Genomic DNA, 21,426 nt, shown 5'->3' with positions numbered 1-21,426 from the left:
AATTGAATATTAATGTGAGCTGACAGCATAATTTTCATTACAATTGTATAATATGGAGCAAAGAAGAGTGGTTCCCTGAGCTGCTGATTGTAATAAGCCTTTGGAGGCAGAAGTCTCTTTCCCAAAATCCCTTTATTTACAATTCTAACAGCAGTACAAAGTGTGCTGTCAGGAGTCTAACTTCAGGAGTGCCAGACAAACTGTCACTCCCAGTTACATACAAGGAAAAGACTCCTAGACTGGCCCATCAGTTGATTGCTGAATCAGGGAGTTCATATTCCAATAAGCCAACCTCAACGGCCTGATTGAAGTCATTACGTTGATAATATTCAGAACAGCTCTCTGAAGCTAATAGTTCAGCAGTTGATGGTGATAGTTAGGCCTCGTGTGGCGGGGGTACATCGAGGCTTCACACCCACTCTTTATAGGAACTGTGAGTGTCCTGATACGTGTCTGTTTACCGGGCAGTGGGACCAACACAAGATGAGGAATTGGGTCTGAGTAACAGAGCTGGAATCATTTAATTTTTCTCCTTCGGCAGTCCCTCGAAGTCGAGGGTGATTTGTTTCCAGACTAAAAATGAGTCCAATGAGCGATCTACAGACTCCGTCACAGGCAGGGCCACAGTGTGGCTGGAGAAGTGACTGAACTGTTCTTCAACTCTGTCTACCTGCCTTGATCCCAGATCCCTTTAAATCCTCCCCTTGCAAGACTCTATCAATCCCAGTTTTCAAATTTTCAATTGACCCAGATTCAACAGCTCTTAAGGTAGAGATAGCACCAGATTTCCAGTGTTATACGCTTTTGTTCTGATTTGATTTATTATTGTCACATACATTACGATACAGTGAAAAGTATTATTTCTTGCATGCCATACAAAGTGTTCCATACAAAGAGAAGGAAAGGAGAGAGTGCAGAATGTTATGTAATTGCCATAGCTAGGGTATAGCAAAAGGTCAACTCAATATGAAGTAGGGCCATTCAAAAATCTGATGGCAACAGGGAAGAAGCTGTTCTTGAGTCGTTTGGTACCTGACCTCAGACTTTGTATCTTTTTCCCGAAGGTGGAAGAGAGAATGTCCGGGGTTCATGGGGTCCTTGATTACATTGGCTGCTTTTCTGAGGCAGCGGAAAGTGTAGACAGAGTCAATGTAAGGGGGGTTGATTTGCGTGATGGACTGGGCTTCATTCACCATGCTTTGTAGTTTCTTGCAGTTTTGGACAGAGCAGGGGCCGTGGCAAGTTGTGATCCAACCAGAAAAGATACTTGAAGCTTATACCTGTGTTTAGCTGGAGGAAATAGTTCCTCTCTATCTACCTCACCAAATCTTTTGAACACCTTTAAACATCTTAGCACCTTGACAAAGTTAACTTGTCATCTTCTATACTGAAGGGCATACAAGCTGAATTTGTGCACCCTGTTCACATAATGTCACGCTTTTGGCCCCGATGTTGTTCCGTGAATTGGTGTTACTGCCCCTGCAGGAACAAACGGAAATCACAATGATGGAAAGAAATGGGCTAGGTGGTTTTCCTTGTCAGTCATCCTGTGATCCTGGCATAACAAGAGGCCCTTATCGTAGCCACAAAGCCTGGGGGTGCCTGGGAAGTTCTGTTAATGACTGTTTTTACTTACAGCTGCCAAAGTCTCAGAATTCGCTTCTCAACTTGATGAAAATAGTTCTTGCCCCAAATACCAGTGAAGTGTGTAATCTGTACAGCATGAGTAGTGTTTGGGATAAACAGTGTTTCTGTCCAATGGGTGTTGAGATGGCATCCATTGACATGTCAGCCATGTTTGAGTTATGGTGTCCCAGAGGTGGAAGGATAATTCCTTCCTCATATCCTTACTCATTTTGTATCTTCTTCCCAACGGAAGTGATTTGTCTCAAGCCAGGCCAGGATATCCTCAACCAGGGTCTTGGGTTCATGTCACATTATCTGTAACCGCCACTGGGCTTGCAAAACCTCACTAACTGTCCTGGTTGGAGACAATACACATCTCTCTAACCTGTGCTTAACCCTCTCTCCACTCACACTGTCTGTACCTGTAAAGACTTGATTACTTGTTGAGACTCACATCCTACCCACTATCTTGTAATTGAGTCTGTGTCTATATGTGCCCTGTTTGTGAATCCAACTCTTCACTCACCTGATGAAGGGGCAGTGCTCCAAAAGCTCATGCTACCAAATAAACCAGTTGGACTTTAACCTAATGTTGTGAGACTTCTTATTGAGCCTTGAAATTGGAGGAAGGAGTCTTCCTGTCTGTCACTGTTGGGGTTCATATTGGTGAACGTGTGAGGTGCAATGGGAAGACTGCAGCGGGGAATGGAATATATACCACAGGAGAAAAAATAAGACTTATTAAAAAAACATAGGAGGAATTGTCTCGTCCCACTCACCACGGGAATCATAGTAGGCTGGTGGGGAGGCAGACCAGGCAAAGGTCCATTGACCTCGAGTGGGATTCTCCGGTTTTGGGGTGAGCGCAGCCGGATGATTCCCCACCACCACATTGGCTGGAACTCCCAACACCTCACTCCCCTGGAATCGGAGCAGGCAAGGGTCCGACAACAGAAATCTCTGCTGACTTCAGGCGGGAATTTCCAGTGTTGCCTGAGCGAGGCTATAAAATCCTGCCTGGAGGCTCCAGAGGCAGGAACATAGGTCAGCTGGGTGGAACATTGTCCTACCATAAGCCGGCAAGAGAGGAGGCAGTATAATTTGCAGAATCCTAAACGTGCTTTTGGGAACACTTTGTGTCCTCAATTAATAACACTTCTCCCTGCAGATGTACAAAAATAATGGATTTTTCACAGCAACTCTGCTTTGAAGAGAGCAGATAGCAGGGAGAAAGCCCCTCAAGGAGAGACTGATATTGAGAAACAATCAAACGTATAAACACATCTTGTTAGCACTGTGAAGAAGCAATGAAGATTGAAATTGTATTTTCCCAAGTGATGTCTTCACTGTAATTATTTCTGATACAAAGAAGGAAAGAGGCTGAGCGGCTGTCAGGATATCGCAGCGCAGGCTTTGTACGCTGTGTGGTCTGGGAGATAAAAGGAATCTTTTTTCTAAAAGGGATAAGCTGAATGCTTCAAACTTGATAACAAAGGGCCAAGTGAAAATTGAGAGACATGCCAGCCAACTTAACTCCAAATATTTATGGAGCCAAAGATCCAATACACATCCCCAGGACTAAATTCTCATCCTTGTCTTCAAAAGCTCCTTTGTATCTCTATCCCTCTCCTGGACTATAACCCTCCACCTTCTCTGTGCTACTCCAATTCTGGCCTCTTGTCCATACCAGCCTTAATTCACCCCACCAGTGGGTGGCACAGTGATTAGCACTGCTGCCTCACAGAACCAGGGACCCGGATTCGATTCCCAGCTTGGGTTACTCACTGTCTCTGTGGACTTTGCATGTTCTCCCCATGTCTTCGTGAGTTTTCTCCGGATGTTCTGCTTTCCTCCCACAGTCTCAAAGACGTGCTGGTTAGGTGCGTTGGCCATGCTAAATTCTCCCTCAGTGCCAGAGTTTGGCGACTAGGGGATTTTCACAGTAACTTCATTGCAGTGTTAATATAAGCTACTTGTGACACCAAACTTTGAACAATGGCAAACATGCCTTATTTAAAAATGCCTCCTTTTTATTCATTTTGCTGATTGTGGTTAAAAATGGTGGGATTACTGACGCACTTCCAGCGAAATTCCAGTGGCAAAGCAGGAATGACTCCAAATAAATTTCCACCCACTGTCTTTGACAGTTGTTTATCTTGGTTACCAAAAAGATTGGTTCACAAATCAGCAGGTCTGCAAAGAAAGAATACCAGTGCTAGTTGGATAGGTTTACCAAAGAGCCAGAACATACAGGAAGGGTAGAATGACATCCTTTTGCAATGCAACATTCCATGAATCTGAGTTAAATTGTTGGACTCTTGGGGGAAAAAAGACACCCCAATGATTAGCACTGCTGCCTCACAGCAGCATGGACCTTGGTTCGATTCCCGGCTTGGGTTACTGTCTGTGCAGAGTCTGCACATTCACTCTGTGTCTGCGTGGGTTTCCTCCAGGTGCTCCAGTTTCCTCCCACAGTCCAAAGATGTGTTGGTTAAGGGGATTAATGGGCTAAATACGCGAGGCTACAGGGATGGGGCCTGAGTGGGATGCTTTGTCGGAGATTTGGTGCAGACCCACACGTCAAATGGCTGCCTTCTGCACTGTGGAGAACCACAATGGGGGGAATTATCCCATCCAGCCTGCCACGGGAATCACAGAGAATGGAAAGGTCCATTGACCGAGGGCAGGATTTTCCAGTTTTGGGGAGAGCGTGGCCGGAAGATCTTTTCCATTCTCAGTCTCCTCCAAAGGCCTACTCTAGTTGGCGGTTGTTGAGGAAGATGAGGATTGTGCTTGCTTGCAGTTTGAAGAAAAACTTATGCTATCACACAGACGGAGGTATTGGAACTGTCAGAGACTAATAGAACCAATATCCAGCAACAACTCACACCTTCCGTGGATCGGAGAAAACGAGAAAAACACAATTGTAATGCAGAATATCAAAAAAATAATTGGAGCCACATGGAGAGGGGTCACTGCGTGGACTATCAATTACCCAGCTTGAAAGCAGTGCAAATGAGGCCTGCACAGCTGAAACTCTCGTGTCTGCGTGGGCGCTTGTTAGCTCTGATTTGTCCCTAACAATGCAGTTTTTATATCTTAGTTTTGCGATTTGGAAGTTTATAGATGAGTTCAGAACTAATCAGGCCCGTTTCTTTTCCACTCCGCGCGCACAAATGACTCTTAATGAGTGTGAGGGGTGCCAAGTAAAATCTGAATCTAAGGCATCTGAAAAGCATGAGAAATTAAAACCTTTTCAAGGGCAAAGCAAGGCAGCACCTTGGACAGTTGGCGCATCTTGAAGAGTTTGCAAGAAGTGTCCGGTCACGATGAATGGTTGTACTCAGTTGAACTGCGTGAAGATAACGCAGAGTAACGAGGCCACGAGACCAACCGTTCTCGGGATTTGTATGAGAAATCCTCCCTCAGCAAACAAAGTATTTTCCTGTTCATCGCCTTCTCGAGGTTGGATGCATTGGCCGCGCTAAATTGTCCCTGAGTGTCCCAAGATGTGTAGATTAAGGGGAAATTAGTGAGTTGGGTTACAGGATAGGGTCTGGGTAGGATGCTCAGTGGGAGACTCTGTGTACATTCGATGGGCCGAATGGCCACTTCCTACACTGTAGAGATTCTGTGATTCTGAGCCTTTCAGGTAAGGAGGGTAGTTGATGTCTTTAGATGTTGGCTGCTTTTCCGAGGCAGCAAGAAGTGTAGGCAGAAGTGAGGGAGGCTGGTTTGCGTGATGGACTGGGTTACGTTCATAACTCTTTATAGTTTCTTGGTCAGGGCAGGAGCCATAAGACATAGGAATAGAATTAGGCCTCTCGCCCCATTGAGTCTACTCCACCATTCAATCATGGCTGATATTTTTCTCATCCCCATTTTCCTGCCTTTTCCCCATAACCCCTGATCACCTTATTAATCAAGAGCCTATCTATCTCTGTCTTAAAGACACTCAATGACCTGGCCTCCACAGCCTTCTGAATTCCACAGATTCACCACTCTCTCTGGCTGAAGAAATTCCTCCTCATCTCTGTTTTAAAGGATCGTCCCTTTAGCCTGAGGTTGTGCCATCTGGTTCTAGTTTTTCCCACGAGTGAAAACATCCTCTCCACATCCACTCTATCCAGGCCTCGCAGTATCCTGTAAGTTTCAATAAGATTACCCCCTCATCTTTCTAAACTCCAATGAGGACAGGCCCAGAGTCTTTAAGAGAGCCACACCAAGCTGTGCTATGTCCAAAAAGACAGCACGTCCTGCAGTATTTGTTTTGGTTTGCAGGTTCCTGCGAAGCTGTTTTGAATTAATTTTTATTCTTCCCCGGTAACCATTGCCCCGATTGTGACGGTGTTTTGTTCTGAAATGCTTTTGCAGCTCCTGGGACTACTCATCTTGTGTGTTGGCATTTACGCTGAGGTGGAAAGGCAGCAGAACAAGACCATGGACAGTTTCTTCGTTGCGCCAGCCATCATCCTGTTGCTACTGGGGCTGAGCATGTTCACGGTCTCCTTTGCTGGCATGGTCGGAGCTCTCCGGGACAACAGGCTGCTGTTAAAAGTGGTGAGCTCCTTTATTCAGAAACTAATTGCTAACAGGAAGCAACCAGGCAAAGGTTTGAAAAATAGCTCCCAGCTCTGTTGCGGTCTTCAGGAAGCTCAATGCTGAAAACCTGGAGCACTTACGGGGAAGCGGTGGTGCAGCGGTATTGTTACTGACGAGTAATGCAGAGACCAGGGTAATGTTCTGGGGGACCCAGGTTCGAATCCCACCCTCGCAGTTGGTGAAATTTGATTTCAATAAAAATCTAGAGTTAAAAGCCTAGTGATGAGCATTGTTCGAAAAACCCATGTGGTTCACTAATGTCCTTTGGGGAAGGAAATCTGCCGTCCTTACCTGGTCTGGCTGACATGTGACTCCAGAGACACAGCAATGTGGTTGACTCTTAAATGGCCCAGCAAGCCACTCAGTTCATGGGCAATAAATACTGGTCCAGCCAGTTATGCCCGCAACCCTTGAATGAATAAAGAAGAATTCCAGTTACTGCCAGTGGGGCTGGGGAAGTTGTTTGCAAGAGTGGGGAGCGCTCAGCAGTGAGTCCAAGTGATGATTGCTGGGGGAAGCGACCTGGAAGAAGTTGGGGGTTGGGGGTTGGGGGTTTGGGGGGGGGGGGGGGGGGGCGGTGGTGGTTATGGGAAGTGAGGCAGGAATCAAAATACAAATCAAGATTCGAACTGCAAGACAGGACTGGGTTAACGTGGAAGTGTAGTGAAAGAATCATAGAATACCTACAGTGCAGAAGGAGGCCATTCGGCCCATCGAGCCTGCACCAATCCAACCAATCCCCACTCTATTACCGTAACCTCTGGTATTTACCCTGCTTGGCCCCCTGACATTAAGGAGCAATTTAGCATGGCCAATTCACATAACCCACATATCTTTGGCCAGATTCTGGTCAAAACAAATTATTTATTTAAAGGAATGAAAATTTAGAATCATAGAATCCTACAGTGCAGAAGGAGGCCACTTCAGCCCTTTGAGTCTGCACCGACCACAATCCCACCCAGGCCCTATACCCACAACCCCATGCATTTACCCAACTAGTCCGCCTGACACTAAGGGGCAATTTAGCCTGGCCTAACCTGCACATCTTTGGTCGGATTGATTCACAAGTGTGACCAGAAAAGAATTTCTTTACTCAAGAAGTGATCAGGTTTGCAGCAAACTGCCAGATTATGGAGAACAAAACTGTGTGTGTGTGTGGGGGAAGTGGGGAGTAGTGGGGTGGGGTAGTTGATGCGAAAGAGATGTGCTGTGTTGTCCTTGTGTGGGTTAATTCCAGCTGTCTCTCACTGGCAGTAGCGACACAACATGTCTGGTACTGCGTGGGCCTACTTTTAATTTTAAGTGGCTTGTCAATCACGTTGGCATATTTCTTGCTCTCTACAGGATGTTTTCTGTTTGCCGTGTGAATTGTAGCTACTAGCGAGCATTCTTTCTATCGCTGTGCCTCAGCAATTCAAGGACATATTTATGTGTTTGCATTGCACTCTGCTGATGAGTTTGCCAAGGTTAATTATAGCCCTTGTCTCTTCATTGTGCTCTCATGGGATGGAGCAAGGCCCTCGTCCCACCCACAGTTTGCCCTTTACACTCCAACAATACCTTGGCAGATAATAATACTGCCTTTCCATTTACATGCTGGCTCGGGGCCAGTTACTGCGCCCTTGAGAACGTTTGGAAAGGATGGGTGAATGTAGATGCAGACTCATTTTGCTGAAATTGTGGTAGGTGAAGACCCTATGGCCTTTTGAGGATTTAAAAAAAAAACTTTCAGAAGCAGTTCCTGCCTAATTATTCTTTGATGCATTGAACAATCTGAATTACTTGAAGTGTCTCACAAGAGTTGATTTCCTTCCCAGTGATAGGGAAATGGAACTTGCCTGAGTGTGGCCAGTCCTAACTGTGGTCTGCACTGAAGGACTGTCTACACTTCTCATCACACTTTAGAAACCTTTTGATCATCGTTCAAATTTTCTGGCACTGTGCACAGATCATAGCATCATAGAAATCCTACAGTGCAAAAGGAGGCCATTCAATCCATCAAGTCTGCACCTACCACAATCCTGCCCAGTCCCTATCCCCATAACCCATTTTCTTTTCACCCTACTAACACTATGGGGTCATTTAGAATGGTAAATCTCACAGCACCAGCTTAAAGTCCAACAGGTTTATTTGTAGCAAATGCCACAAGCTTTCGGAACACGTTATGTGGAAGGAAACCAGAGCACCCGGAGGAAACCCATGCAGACATGGGAAGAACGTGCAGACCCCACACAGACAGCTGGGAATTGAACCCAGGTCCGTGGCACAGTGAGGCAGCAGTGCTAACCACTGTGCCACTATGCTGCCTAATTGGGGACAGCACGGTGGCACAGTGGTTAGCATTGCTGCCTCATAGCGCCAAGGACCCAAGTTCAATTCCCAGCTTGGGTTACTGGGCGAAGTCTGCACGTTCTTCCCATGTCTGCGTGAGTTTCCTTCGGGTGCTCCGGTTTCTCCCCACAGTCAGAAGGATGTGCTGATTAGGTGCATTGGCCATGCTAAATTCTCCCTCAGTGTACCCGAACAGGCACGGAGTGTGGCGACTGAGGGGTTTTCACAGTAACTTCACTGCAGTGTTAATGTAAGCCGATTTGTAATACTAATAAACAAACTTAAACTTTAAAAGACTTTTTTATTAAAAAGAATGTTTCTGAGAGCTTGTTCAAATGGCCATTCACGATTGATCACAAACATTTGGTATCAGCAGAATATAATGAATGTAATGATGTAATGGTCTTGCTGCTTATCTTTGCTTGTACAGTGGTCCCCAAGAATCAGGAGCTGGAACCCTGTCCAATTTAGCTCGGGATCACAGACATCTTGTAGCGTGTACACTGTAAATATTGGCTGAGATCAAGCATCAGATCAAGTCCAAGATGGGATCTTGGACTTGATCTGACATGATGCCTTATCTTGTCAGCTTGAATCTTGTGAGAAATCTCATTACAGCAGGCTAAAATCCAATAAGTTTATTTGGTATCACAGGCTTTCAGAGCACTGCTCCGTTGTCAGGTGAGTGACCTGGTGCAGGAGCAGCGCTCCGAGAGCTCGTGATACCAAATAAATCTGTTGCGCTTTGATTTGATTTATTATTGTCACATGTATTAATATACAGTGAAAAGTATTGTTTCTTGTGCGCTATACAGACAAAGCATACTTCATAGAGAAGGAAAGTAGAGGGTGCAGAATGTAGTGTTACAGTCATAGCTAGGGTGTAGAGAAAGATCAACTCAATGCAAGGTAAATTCATTCAAAAGCCTGACAGCAGCAGGGAAGAAGCTGTTCTTGAGTCGGTTGGTACGTGACCTCAGACTTTTGTATCTTTTTCCTGATGGAAGAAGGTGAAAGAAAGAATGTCTGGGGTGTGTGGGGACTTAATTATGCTGGCTGCTTTGCAGAGGCAGCATGAAGTGTAGACAGAATCAATGGATGGGAGGTTGGTTTGTGTGATGGATTGGGCTACATTCATGACCTTTTGCAGTTCCTTGCAGTCTTGGGCAGAGCAGGAGCCATACCAAGCTGTGACGTAACCAGAAAGAATGCTTCCTGTGTTGCATCTGTAAAAGTTGGTGAGAATCATAGCTGACATGCCAAATTTTCTTAGAAAGTAGAGGCATTGGTAGGCTTTCTCAACTATAGTGTCGGCATGGGGGAACCAGGATAGGTTGTTGATGATCTGAAGACCTAAAAACTTGAAGCTCGCGACCCTCTCTACTTCGTTCCCATTGATACAGACAGGGACATGTTTTTCTTTATGCTTCCTGAAGTTGATGACAATCTCCTTTATTTTGTTGACGTTGAGGGAGAGATTATTGTCGTCGCACCAGTTCACCAGATTCTCTATCTCATTCCTGCACTCTGTCTCTTCATTGTTTGCGATCTGATTCAACCTGATGTGAGACTTCTTCGTGTGCCCACCCCAGCCCAACACCAGCGTCTCTCTTGTGGGGACCATGAATTGGGTGCAATTGGATTTTGATATTGGTTTTTGGAGCGAGCATGGAATGGATTCAGGTCTACCCTGTTCACTCTGAGAACTTTGTAGCTTTGTAAAGCTTTGTAACTTTAAGGATGAAGTTAAAAAAAATTATATGAGAAAACAGGGCATCCCAAAGCTAACACCATCTAGACTCTACACTGCCTTCAACAAGCCTTCTTCAGGAGAAACTAGCTCCCACAAACCCAACTAGATTGACAGGAGTCTTTAAGTTTATTTATTCATGTCATAAGTAGGCTTACATTAGCATTGCAATGAAGTTACTGCGAAAATCCCAGAGTCACCCATACTCCAGCACCTGATTTGCTAAAAAGCAAGCCTTGCAAACCTGAATAGTGCTGTCCCAGAGGAGAACCACACTCACCTTCTCTCCAACAAACAACTGCCTGCATTTATATAGCACCTTCAATATCGTAAAACTTTCCAAGGGCCTTCCCAAGTACCCTGTGAAGAAATCTTTGGATGGGTCAGAGCTACAAGTTTCAAGCTACCTCTTCAAGAAGGAGGTAGAAAGGTGGACAGGCGTTAGAAGGGGGTGGATTCCAGACAGTAGCTGAAAGCATGGCCACCAATGTTCAAGTGATTAAAAGCAATCCTGAACAAGTCCAGAATTAGAGGGGTGCAGAGACCACGAAGACTGGAAGAGGAAAGAAGGATGAGAATTTTAAAACTCCCAAAGTTTGACTGTACTTCTCTATCCTGAATAGGACAAATGGCAGTGAGAGAGGGCACCCCAAAATGACCTAACTGCAGGGATCATCAAAAAATGTGTTTCCCATTCCCTTGTGTCCCTGAGATTCTCCTTCTTGAGGGAGCATAGGCCTCTTCCTGCCATCCCCAGGCAGCGCTGAACCTTTCCTGGTGCTTTTGGCCAGCTTAATTGGTCAGCCAGCATGAAGGGTGGCACAGTGGTTAGCACTGCTGCCTCACAACGCCAGGGACCCAGGGTTCAATTCCGGTCTCAGGTCACCATCTCTGAGGCGTTCGCACGTTCTACCCTGCCGGGATTTCCTCTGGGTGCTCTGGTTTCCTCCCACAGTCCAAAGATGTATGGATTAGGTGGATTGGCCATGCCTAAATGCCCTTTACTGTCAGGGAGACTAGCTAGGGTAAATACATGGGTTTGTGGAGATAGAGCCTGGGTGGGATTGTGGTCGGTGCAGACTCGATGGAGTGAATGGCCTCCTTCTGCACTGTAGGGATTCTAAATCAAAACAATTCAACAAAAATCCTTAAATTGCACCTCCAAACCCCTGACCACTTCCATCTAAAAGGAGAAGGGCAGCAGATACATGGGAACACCACCACCTGCAAGTTCCCCTCCAAGCCACTCACAACATGATTTGGAAATATATCGGCGTTCTTTCACTGTGTCAAAATCCTGGAATTCCCTCCTTAATGGCATTGAGAGTCAAGCCACAGCACATGGACAGCAGCGATTCAAGACGGCAGCTCACCACCACCTTCTCAAAGGCAGTTAGGATGGGCGTTAAATGCTGGTCCAGCCAGCAATACCCATGTCCCACGAATGAATTTAAAAATAGCCATCTTCTGGGGATGGAGTCAACTGGAGGTACATGGGGGGGCGCGGTGGTTAGCATTGCTGCCTCACAACGCCAGGGACCCGGGCTCGATTCCTGGCTCGGGTCACTATCTGTGTGGACATTCTCCCCGTGTCCGCGTCGGTTTCCTCTGGTTGCTCCAGTTTCCTCCCACAGTTGGAAAGACGTGCCGGTTGTTTACCCGAACTAGTGCCGGTGTGTGTTGACTAGGGGAATTTCACATTAACACAATCAGTGCAATTAAGTTAATGTAAGCCTTACTTGTGACTAATAAATAAACTTTAGTTTAAAAAAACTTTAATGTTGTGCCCAATTGCAGGCCTGCTGAGTGTGCATTCCCAATGGACAAATAATTCAATCCCTCTTTCCTCTATTTGAAAATATCCATCATGGAACAGGCATTGAATGCAATGGAGCACTCATTTAGTGAAGTGTCTTAGATTGCCAAGTTGCCAGATATATTTATTAGGGTTTGATATTTAGTGAGGTTGGAAAGGACAGTCATTATTCTTCAAAGGAATTCTACATTTCCTTGAGTCTGTGTACTGGCTCAGCGATTAGCTGAGTCAAAGTGATCTATGCTCTCTCTTTCACACATTTTATCTCCTCTTTTTCCTCTTCCTTAACATGACCTTGTGGACTTGTTGCCCTTCAAACTCTCACCAATTCTTTCTCTGTTAAAGAACAGAACATCACAGGAACAGGTCCTTCAGCCCTGCAAGCCTGCACCGATCATGATGCCCGACTGAACTAAAACCGTGTGTACTTACAGAGGTGGTATCTTTCCATTCCCATCCTATTCATGCATTCCTCTAGATGCCCCCAAATGCCGTTATAGTAGCTGCCCCCACCACCTCCCTTGGCAGCACATTCTGGACGTTTACCACCCTCTGTGTAAATACCTTGCCCCGCACAGCCAGTGGCGGATTAACTACCACCTGGACCCCTAGGCTGAGCTTTAGTAAGGTCCCCTGATCTTACCCCCTGCCCCAACCTTCGTTGAAGGGAATAAACTGATGTTAAGTGACGTTAGATAACTTATATTGTTGTACAATGTATAATGTACGACATGTAAAACATCATAAAGTTATATGAATCAATTAGAGCCCTTTTATTCATTTATTTTTCATTTTCTTTACATTTGTACTTTAAAAAGCTTCAGTGTTTTTTTGGTTTACAAAAGTGTCGATAACAGCATGTAAACCAACAGATCGAAGTGTGTCTGATTCAATGTGCATGAGTGCCAGATGACTCAGTTTCTCATTGTTGAGCGCAAATAGATTTTGATCCTCTTAGGTGCTAAAAATGAATGGTTAGTGATCATTAAGGACAGATAAATTCTAAAGCAAATGTACGTATTTGGATTTTGATGTTGATATTGGTGAAGTATCAGATGGTGATGGTGAATTTGATTGCACATCGATAGCACTGGAGGCAGAGGTGATAGTCATCATGCTGTGGTGTGGGACTAACACTATGGAAGGATGAATGTTTAAAAAAAGTACTATATATAACTAAGTATGCACTAAAATAAGTATTTATACATGTTATAGCATGACAATAAACTCTTTGTTGCATTTATTTTGTATTTATTTGCATGCAGTACAAGTCCGGAGTGAAGCTCCTCTATTTATAGATATTTGTTACATTAATTTGTCCACGGAGTACAGTTATGAAAATTTATTCACTCTTAATACGGTTAAACCTATTTTATTTGTTCTTGGTCCCCTCTCCCTTAAGCCTAATGGTTAATCCGCCACTGCGCACGTCTCCTCTGAACTTCTCCCCATGCATCTTAAAGCTATGTCCCTTAGTTTCTTTACAGGGGAGGCAATGGCCTCGTGATATTATGGCTAGACTATTAATACAGAAACTCAGCTAATGTTCTGGGAGACCCGGGTTCAAATCATGCCACAGCAGATGGTGGAATTTGAATTCAATGAAAAATATCTGGAATTAAGAATCTGCTGATGACCATGAAACCATTGTCGGAAAAACCCATCTGGATCATCAATGTCCTTTAGGGAAGGAAATCTGCCATCCTTACCTGGTCTGGCCTACATGTGACTCCAGAGCCACAGTAATGTGGTTGACTCTCAACTGCCCACTGAATAAGGGCAGCTTGGGATGGGCAATAAATGCTGGCCAGTCAGTGACATCCATGTCCCACAAACGAATTAAAAGAAAAAGCTTGACTTTTCTGTCCTAAGAGAAAGCATCTGACTATCCACTCTGCCCATGCCACTGACACTCCCGTAAACCTCCATCAGGTCACCCCTCAATCTTCATCGTTTCAGTGAGAACAAACCGAGTTTATCCAACCTCTCCTCACACCCAACATCCTCCAGACTGAATAACATCCGTCAAACCACATCTCGTTTCTTCCAATATAGTTTACAGTATAGAGATTGGTGGAGAGATTCAAGTCAGGTTTTGCCTTCAAGGGGCAAGGTTTAAAGGAGATGTACAAGGCAAGTATTGTACACAGAGGGTGATGGGTGCCTGGAACTCGTTGCCGGGGGAGGTAGTGGAAGCAGATTCGATAGTGACTTTTAAGGGGCGTCTTGACAAATACATGAATAGGATGGGAATAGAGGAATACAATCCCCAGAAGAGTAGGGGGTCAGTGCAGGCTTGAAGGGCCAAAGGGCCTGTTCCTGTGCTGTAATTTTCTTTGTTCTTGTCCTAACCCAGGGGCTTGGAGGCTGATGGGAATGCTTTGCCACCACACCAACCCAGCTGAAAGAATTGTGCCAACTTTACGTCAAGCAGAGCCTTCCTGTTTTGTGTCAGACATAACCGCTGGTGAGGCGGATTCGGAATGAACCTGCCCGCCAGCAACGCCCGCCCACAAGGAATCGGAGAAGGGCAGAATAAAAAACCTTCTCCCCCTTGCGGTCTGTGTTCACCTGTGCGGCCAAAGTGGGGGCCAGTTGCCAGGTTCCTGCACTACAAAATCTGTTGTAAACCTCGTATTGTGTGATGGTGGGTGAAGAGAGCGGGATGGGGAGGATATTGCTGCATGGGAAACAATACAACAACGTGGCCTGCTCAGTGTATGTTAATGTATGATAATTGGGTTTGCTGAAAACAGGGGCTTAGAGGATGGTGAGCATTTATTGGGCTGCAGAGAATGAGCGCACTATTCCCAGACACAGTGGAGATCATGGAATCCCTACAGTGCAACAGGAGGCCATTTGGCCCATTGAGCCTGCACCAGTAACAATCCCACCCAGGCCCCAAGTATTAACCCTGCTAGTTCCCCTCTCACCAGCGTCAGTTTAGCCTGGCCAATCTACCTAACTCGCACATCCTTGGAGTGTGGGAGGAAACCGGAGCACTCAGAGGAAACCCACACAGACATGGGGAGAATGCACAAATTCCTCAGTCACCCAAGGCTGCAATTGAATTTGGGGTCCCTGGCGCTGTGAGGCAGAGGTACTAACCACTGTGCTGACCTTAAATTTCCCCTATCAGTCACACCAGGAAGGTGTCGCAACACAATGACTACACTGAACCTCCGCTGTCCATCCGGTGAACTTGCAGCCAACTTTGAATGTGTGTGCTGCAGATGAGACATGGTTCTCGCGTACTTGGGGTGCCAGTTCCAATCAAGTAATCATAACTAGGGTTATTGTTCTGTCGTGGAACCATAGCAACATCAGCGTTGGGGGTCATTTATTATCTAGGTAGTAAATCAAAGTGATAGGACGATAAACTTCAGATAAAACCATGGCATTAGCACAGCCTTTGTGATCATGGCTAAAATAATTTCAGTTAAAAGTGGTTGCCATAGAAACAAATGGGGCATTTAGTCCAAGTGTCACTCGTGTCAAATTAATCGGCAGGTTCCTTTGTGAGACTTTTTATGAATTTAAGTGGGAATGAGCTGTTTCAGAGTGGTAAATGTTCCTTTTCAGTCTGCGCGACTTATTCAGATTGTTATCCACTCATGTGCCAATCGTGGGTTCCCTAACTTTCTGTGATACTTGAACAGAGAGTTTTCATCACTCTCCTGATAATCTGACCACTCAGTTGAGGTTTTGCTCTCCAGAGCCTTTGGTGGGTGATTTTCTCCTTCAATTAGAGATCTCTGATGTTTTGACCCTTGCTGGGAGTGATTGAGAGAAGCTCTGCATCAAAGTGCTTCATGTCCAGAGAGAGATATCAAGGGATGATTCAATGAACTGAATCCTGGCCTTTCACCTCTCAGACCAAGGCTTATATGCTGATCCACTGGGGATACTTTTGACGTTGTGTGACAATTAGCCAGCGACTCCTTTTGCATCACACTTGAGTTTTAAAAGTTGATCGATTCATGCTGCAAGTCTGCTAACATTGGCTATTGTCATGTGTCAATCTAGTCATTAATCACGTTCTTTGTGGGACCCGGCAGAATGCAAAGTGGCTTACAACACTTTACAACAGTGATGACACTGCAAGAATATTTGGTTGGATGTTTTGAGGTGGTGAAGGGCACTCTTTAAATGCAAGTTCGTCAACTCTTTCCACGCAACACAGTCGAAGGCTGTGGTGATTGATGTGGTGAATCGAGTCCTAAGATAACACGTGGTATTTTTGCCACAGAGTAAAGGAATCAGAGAGGAAGCTGCAACACTGGAAGGGCAGCTGAGAAGTTAGCATCATAGAATCCTTACAGTGTAGAGGGAGGCCATTCAGCCCATCGAGTCTGCACCAACCTATCTCACCCAGGCCCTATCCCTGTAACCCCATATATTTCCCCCCTAATTCCCCTATCTTGCGGCGTAAGGAACAATTTAGCATGGCCAATTAATCTAACCCACACATCTTTGGACTGTAGGGAGAAACCGGAGCACCTGGAAGAAACCCATGCAGACACGGGGAGAATGTGCGGAGTCCGCACAGTCAGTTAAACTTGTGCAGCAGCTTTGTCTTTTTTTGAATTGTTTCTTTCTCTGCCGCATGCTGTCTCCAGCCCGTGGATGAAGTTGATTCTGATTGTCCCTTAGTGTGACTAATGCATTTGTGACAGCTACAGTTGCCATGTCAGTTCCTCGCAGTTAACAGTTGATCATTTTTGACCGTCTGGCAAATTAATGAAGTTATCTGACAAAGTGCTGTGGACAAAACTAATAGATGGGTTAAGGCTTGGGAATTCGGTGGAGAATTAGACAGGTCACTCGGCAGAGCTAGCTTCCTCTTTGTGTCTTTGCGTGGGTGGGATCATCCCAGCTTTCAATACAAATATTCACACTGAGAGTTAGATTTGACATCCCAAGCAGTGAGTCAATTACATCCATTTAAGACAAAGGACATGGTGGAAGTGCCTGCCACTGTGGATTAGTCAGTATGGAAAGCAGTGGACCAACACAGAGAGTGGGATCCCTTTCCTTATACACACAAGTAGATTGTTCCCACTATGGTACAGGTACCCACCCACACAGAGCAGGGGAGGGGAGGTACAGAAGCATACATAACCTTGTTAAGACTTGTGATCCAACGATTATTCCTGGAATCGGTACATTTTGTTAACATTATTATTGTTGTGGGTGGCACAGTGGTCAGCACTGCTGCCTCACAACACCACCCAATTCTGGCCTGGGATCACTGTCTGCATGGAGTTTCATAGAACACAGAACAGTACAGGCCTTTCGGCCCTCAATGTTGTGCCAAGCTATGTCCAATCCCAAGATCAAGCTATCCCCTCCACGTGCTTATCCAATAACTGCTTGAAAGTTCCTTCACCCGTTCCACCCCGTGTCTGCGTGGGTTTCCTCCGGGTGCTCCAGCTTCCTCCCAAGATGTGCGGATTAGGTTGACTAGCCGTGCTCAATTGTCCCTTAGTGTCAGGGGGATTAGCAGGGCTAACTTGAGGTCATGGGGATAGGGTCTGGGTGGGATTGTTGTTGGTACAGGCTCAATGGGCTGAATGCAGGGGCGGAGACAGGTTCTAAAGTTAGGGGGAGCGAGCACATAAAAAAGGCGCCACGACGCATACCAAATAATTTTAAATTCATTATACATTTTCATTTTGTATTTAAAGTCAAAACATAATAAAAACGTGTGTTATTTAATTATTTTACATTTTAAATGTGGAATGAAAACAAAACAAAGCAATATATAAAAGGTATGAAGCAATTAAAACAGCCTCTTTCATCTAGGCTTCATCCTAGCAAAGTTACGTATTACTTTATTATAATCTACCTCAGTAGCAGTCTGTAGTGATTTAAATTCTTCAAGTGATAATCACCAAATCTATTTACTCACCCAATCTCAGCTGGTGGCTCAGTGGCTAGCACTGTCACTTTGCAACACCAGGGACCCGGGCTCGATTCCTGGCTAGGGTCATTGTCTGTGCAGAATCTGCACGTTCTCCCCATGTCTGTGTGGGTTTCCCCCAGGTGCTCTGGTTTCCTCCCACAGTCAGAAAGATGTGCTGGTTAGGTGCATTTGCCATCCTAAATTTTCCCTCACAGTGAACCCAAACAGGTGCCGGAGAGTGGCGACTCGGAGATTTTCACAGTAACTTCATTGCAGTGTTGATGTAAGCCTACTTGTGACACTGATAATTAAATTAAAAAATGAGGGACTCAATTCTGACATGATGGCTATTCTCAGTACCAAAAGAGGCTGATAATGAGAGTTCTTTATTCAGACAGCACATTTATTTTAGCACCTCTGCAGCCAAGCAAATACACTCTGAGATGAATCTTCAGCAGTATTTAACCTGTATGTTGAAATCATTGTGGCAGCTTGCTTGTTTTAGGTGACTTTCAGACTGAAGTCAGAGAAATGAAACTTGCTCTTAGTTCGGATCCTTTGCAAACGCAAAAGGGCTGTAAAGTATCTTTGAAAAGCACTAGTGAGACCACATCTGGAGTACTAGTCGCAGTATTGGTGAACTTATTGCAGGAATGATGTAAACACATTGGAAGGTGTTCAGTGAAGGTTTATTGAACTGTTAATAACTGGAAAGGGCACGTTATCTCATGAGAAACGTGAGACATTCCTGTATTTGCAGGAGTTTGGAAGAGTAAGAGGCGACTTGATTGCAACGTGCAAGATCCTGAGAGTTCCTGACAGTGTTTATGGAGAGGATGTTTCCTCTTAAGTTTCATTAGTGTCACTAGGCTAACAGTAACACTGCAATGAAGTTACTGTGAAAATCCCCTTGTGGCCATACTCCAGCGCGTTCGGCTACACTGAGGGAGAAGTTGTTACCTTACCAGCACATCTTTTGGGCTGTGGGAGGAAACCGGAGCACCTGGAGGAAACCCACGCAGACATGGGGAGAATGTGCAGACTCCACACAGACAGTGATACAAGGCTGGAAGTGAACCCAGATCCCTGGTGCTGTGAGGCAGCAGTGCTAACCACTGTGGCACCATACTACCCAGGTTATTGATACACGCACCTTCATCTGAGATTTGTATCTGTTTATCCCTCTCCTGTGTCAAGCTGAAAACACCATCATTCGGATGATATCAGCCACTCCTGGCCTGTGAGTCAGCTACTTGTGGAGAAACAGGTTGAGTTATTGGAGGAGCCCCGTGTACAGTAATTAACTGCTGTTGACTCAGGGGAAAGTTGATGACCAGTGAAATGTCAAACTGCACTCCCTACGGCAGAATGAGGAGGTCAGGTGCTGTTTTTGTTCCCTGTGAAAAATGGGTTAATTAATCTCTTGGGTTTGTACTTAAGTTTCATGGCTGCTGCTTGAAAAATGGAGAAAGAGGTTCTGGAAATTGGTTTCAATGTCTGAGAGTGACGTCTGTGTTTAATACAGTGAATAACAGGCTAAATAAACAGAGTGCTGAGTTGTCAGAAAATACTGGGCTTCTCAGCCTGTTTACTTCTCAGCCTGAACGCAGTTTGCTCGTGTAGCCTTGTGTGTGAGGTAGTGTGCAGCCAAAGGATCAAAACCCAACAATCATATTAAAGGGGACCATCTCTATGGAATGCATTAGTGAAAGCTACAACAAAAACCCTCCATTCCCTTGCTCCAGCCATATATGCCTCTTCGATTAGGAATTTGTGACGTTAGCAAACAACAACATTGGATTTTTATAGCACCTTTAATGGAGTCGAATATCCTGGCAGGAGTGTGAATTTAACACCAAGCCACACTAGGAGTTGTTGGGATAGATGACTAAAAAGCTCAGTCAAAGAGATAAGGTCTAAGGATTTTCTTAAAGGAAGAATGAGGAAGAGAGGGAGAGACAGAGGTTTTGGATATCGGTGTATTCCCAAGCTTAAGGCCTAACCAGTTAAAAGGCACCACAGCCAATGGTGGAGTGATGAAAGGCCAGAGGGTAAAATTAGAGGAGCTGCAAGTTAAAAATGCATTGCCTAAAAGGGTGGCGACTGCAGATTCAGGAGTAACTTCCAAACAAAGAATTGGATAGGTATTTGAAGAGGGGGAAAAAAATACAGGGCTCCAAAGAAAGGACAGGAGGATGGACTGAAGAGGGTGGCTCCATTGAAAGCTAGCACAGACTCAGTGGACCAAATGGCCAGCTTGAAGATTTGGAGAGAAGCAGATAAATGGGTGGGATTGGATAGCAATAGGTACAGGAATCTGACCAGCCCCAGGTGTAAACGTGGGAATGGGACCAGCCCCAGGTGTAAACGTGGGAATGGGACCAGCCAGATTTCCAGATATAAATGCAGGACTGGGACCTCACCGCCACATTCAATCATTTTGGTGATCGGCATGGATATATTAAAATGAAGCAATATCTGGAAGGAAGGAATAGAATAATTGAGTGAGATATGGTGGTATTTGAGCTGAATGGCCTTAAAAGTCTTTATACCCAAATCTGTATATAACTGATGCATAGTTTCCACTTCTTTGTATACCAGATCCTCTTAGTGAAGGCTAATGTTCCTTTTGAATTTTTTTTGCGTTCACAATGTACTGACTTTCTATGAATTAGCAGCTTATTATATATATTCTGACCGTATGACAACTTCCCGGATTTTAATAATCCAGATTGGAAAATCAGCAATCTTTCTTGGTTGCACAGGCCACAGATAAGGCCTTATTTCAGAGAGGAAGACAGCTGAGAGACTCGTCGTGACTTCCATGATAAACCCCATTCTCTTAGCAACTATTCCATTCCATTCAGGATGGACGGTAGCACAGTGGTTACTGCTGCCTCACAGTGCCAGGGACTCAGGTTCACTTCCCACTTAGGTCACTGTCTGTGTGGAGTTTGCACATTCTCTCCGTATCTGCGTGGGTTTCTTCCGGGTGCTCCGGTTTCCTCCTATAGTCCAGAGGGTTAGGTTGATTGGCCATGCTAAATTGCCCATTAGTGTTAGGGGGACTAGCAGGGTAAATATGTGAGATTACGGGGATAGAACCTGGGAAGGATTGTGGTCAGTGCAGACTTGCCAAATGGCCTCTTTCTCCATTGTAAGGATTCTATGATTTTACGAATGGGTAGTAATTGCTGCCATGGCCAGTGATGCCCACGTTTTGCAAACAAATGGGCTACCTGCTAACTGGCTGCACTGAAACATTGGGGAGAAAGGTTCTGCTTTGATCTCTAACACAAACAGCTGCAACTGTAACATACACACAATGACAGAACTTCTTCTAAATCGGGAAGCCTGTATTCACCACGCCAATAGATTGAATTTGGAAGTGTGTTC

The 21,426-nt window shown here is 45.1% G+C and overlaps 1 protein-coding gene across 3 annotated transcripts in view; it reads left to right on the top strand.

Annotated features, from left to right (window-relative positions):
* Positions 1-21,426, top strand: part of LOC145361388 (tetraspanin-15) — a 154,158-nt gene that overhangs the window by 20,806 nt on the left and 111,926 nt on the right. For all 3 annotated transcript variants that reach the window (XR_013889827.1, XM_080217085.1, XM_080217086.1), the window contains exon 2: positions 6,001-6,186. Coding sequence is in view for 2 of the 3 variants with exons in the window: in XM_080217085.1 (XP_080073211.1) it covers positions 6,001-6,186 (186 nt within the window). In the remaining variant the exon portion in view is untranslated. The remainder of the gene's footprint in view (positions 1-6,000; positions 6,187-21,426) is intronic.

This window comes from Carcharhinus amblyrhynchos, chromosome 34 (genome assembly GCF_965287045.1).
Source record: "Carcharhinus amblyrhynchos chromosome 34, sCarAmb.v2.hapA, whole genome shotgun sequence".
Taxonomy (NCBI): Eukaryota; Metazoa; Chordata; class Chondrichthyes; order Carcharhiniformes; family Carcharhinidae; genus Carcharhinus; species Carcharhinus amblyrhynchos.
Note: the sequence above shows the minus strand (reverse complement) of the source record. Positions and strands in the feature narration are given on the sequence as shown.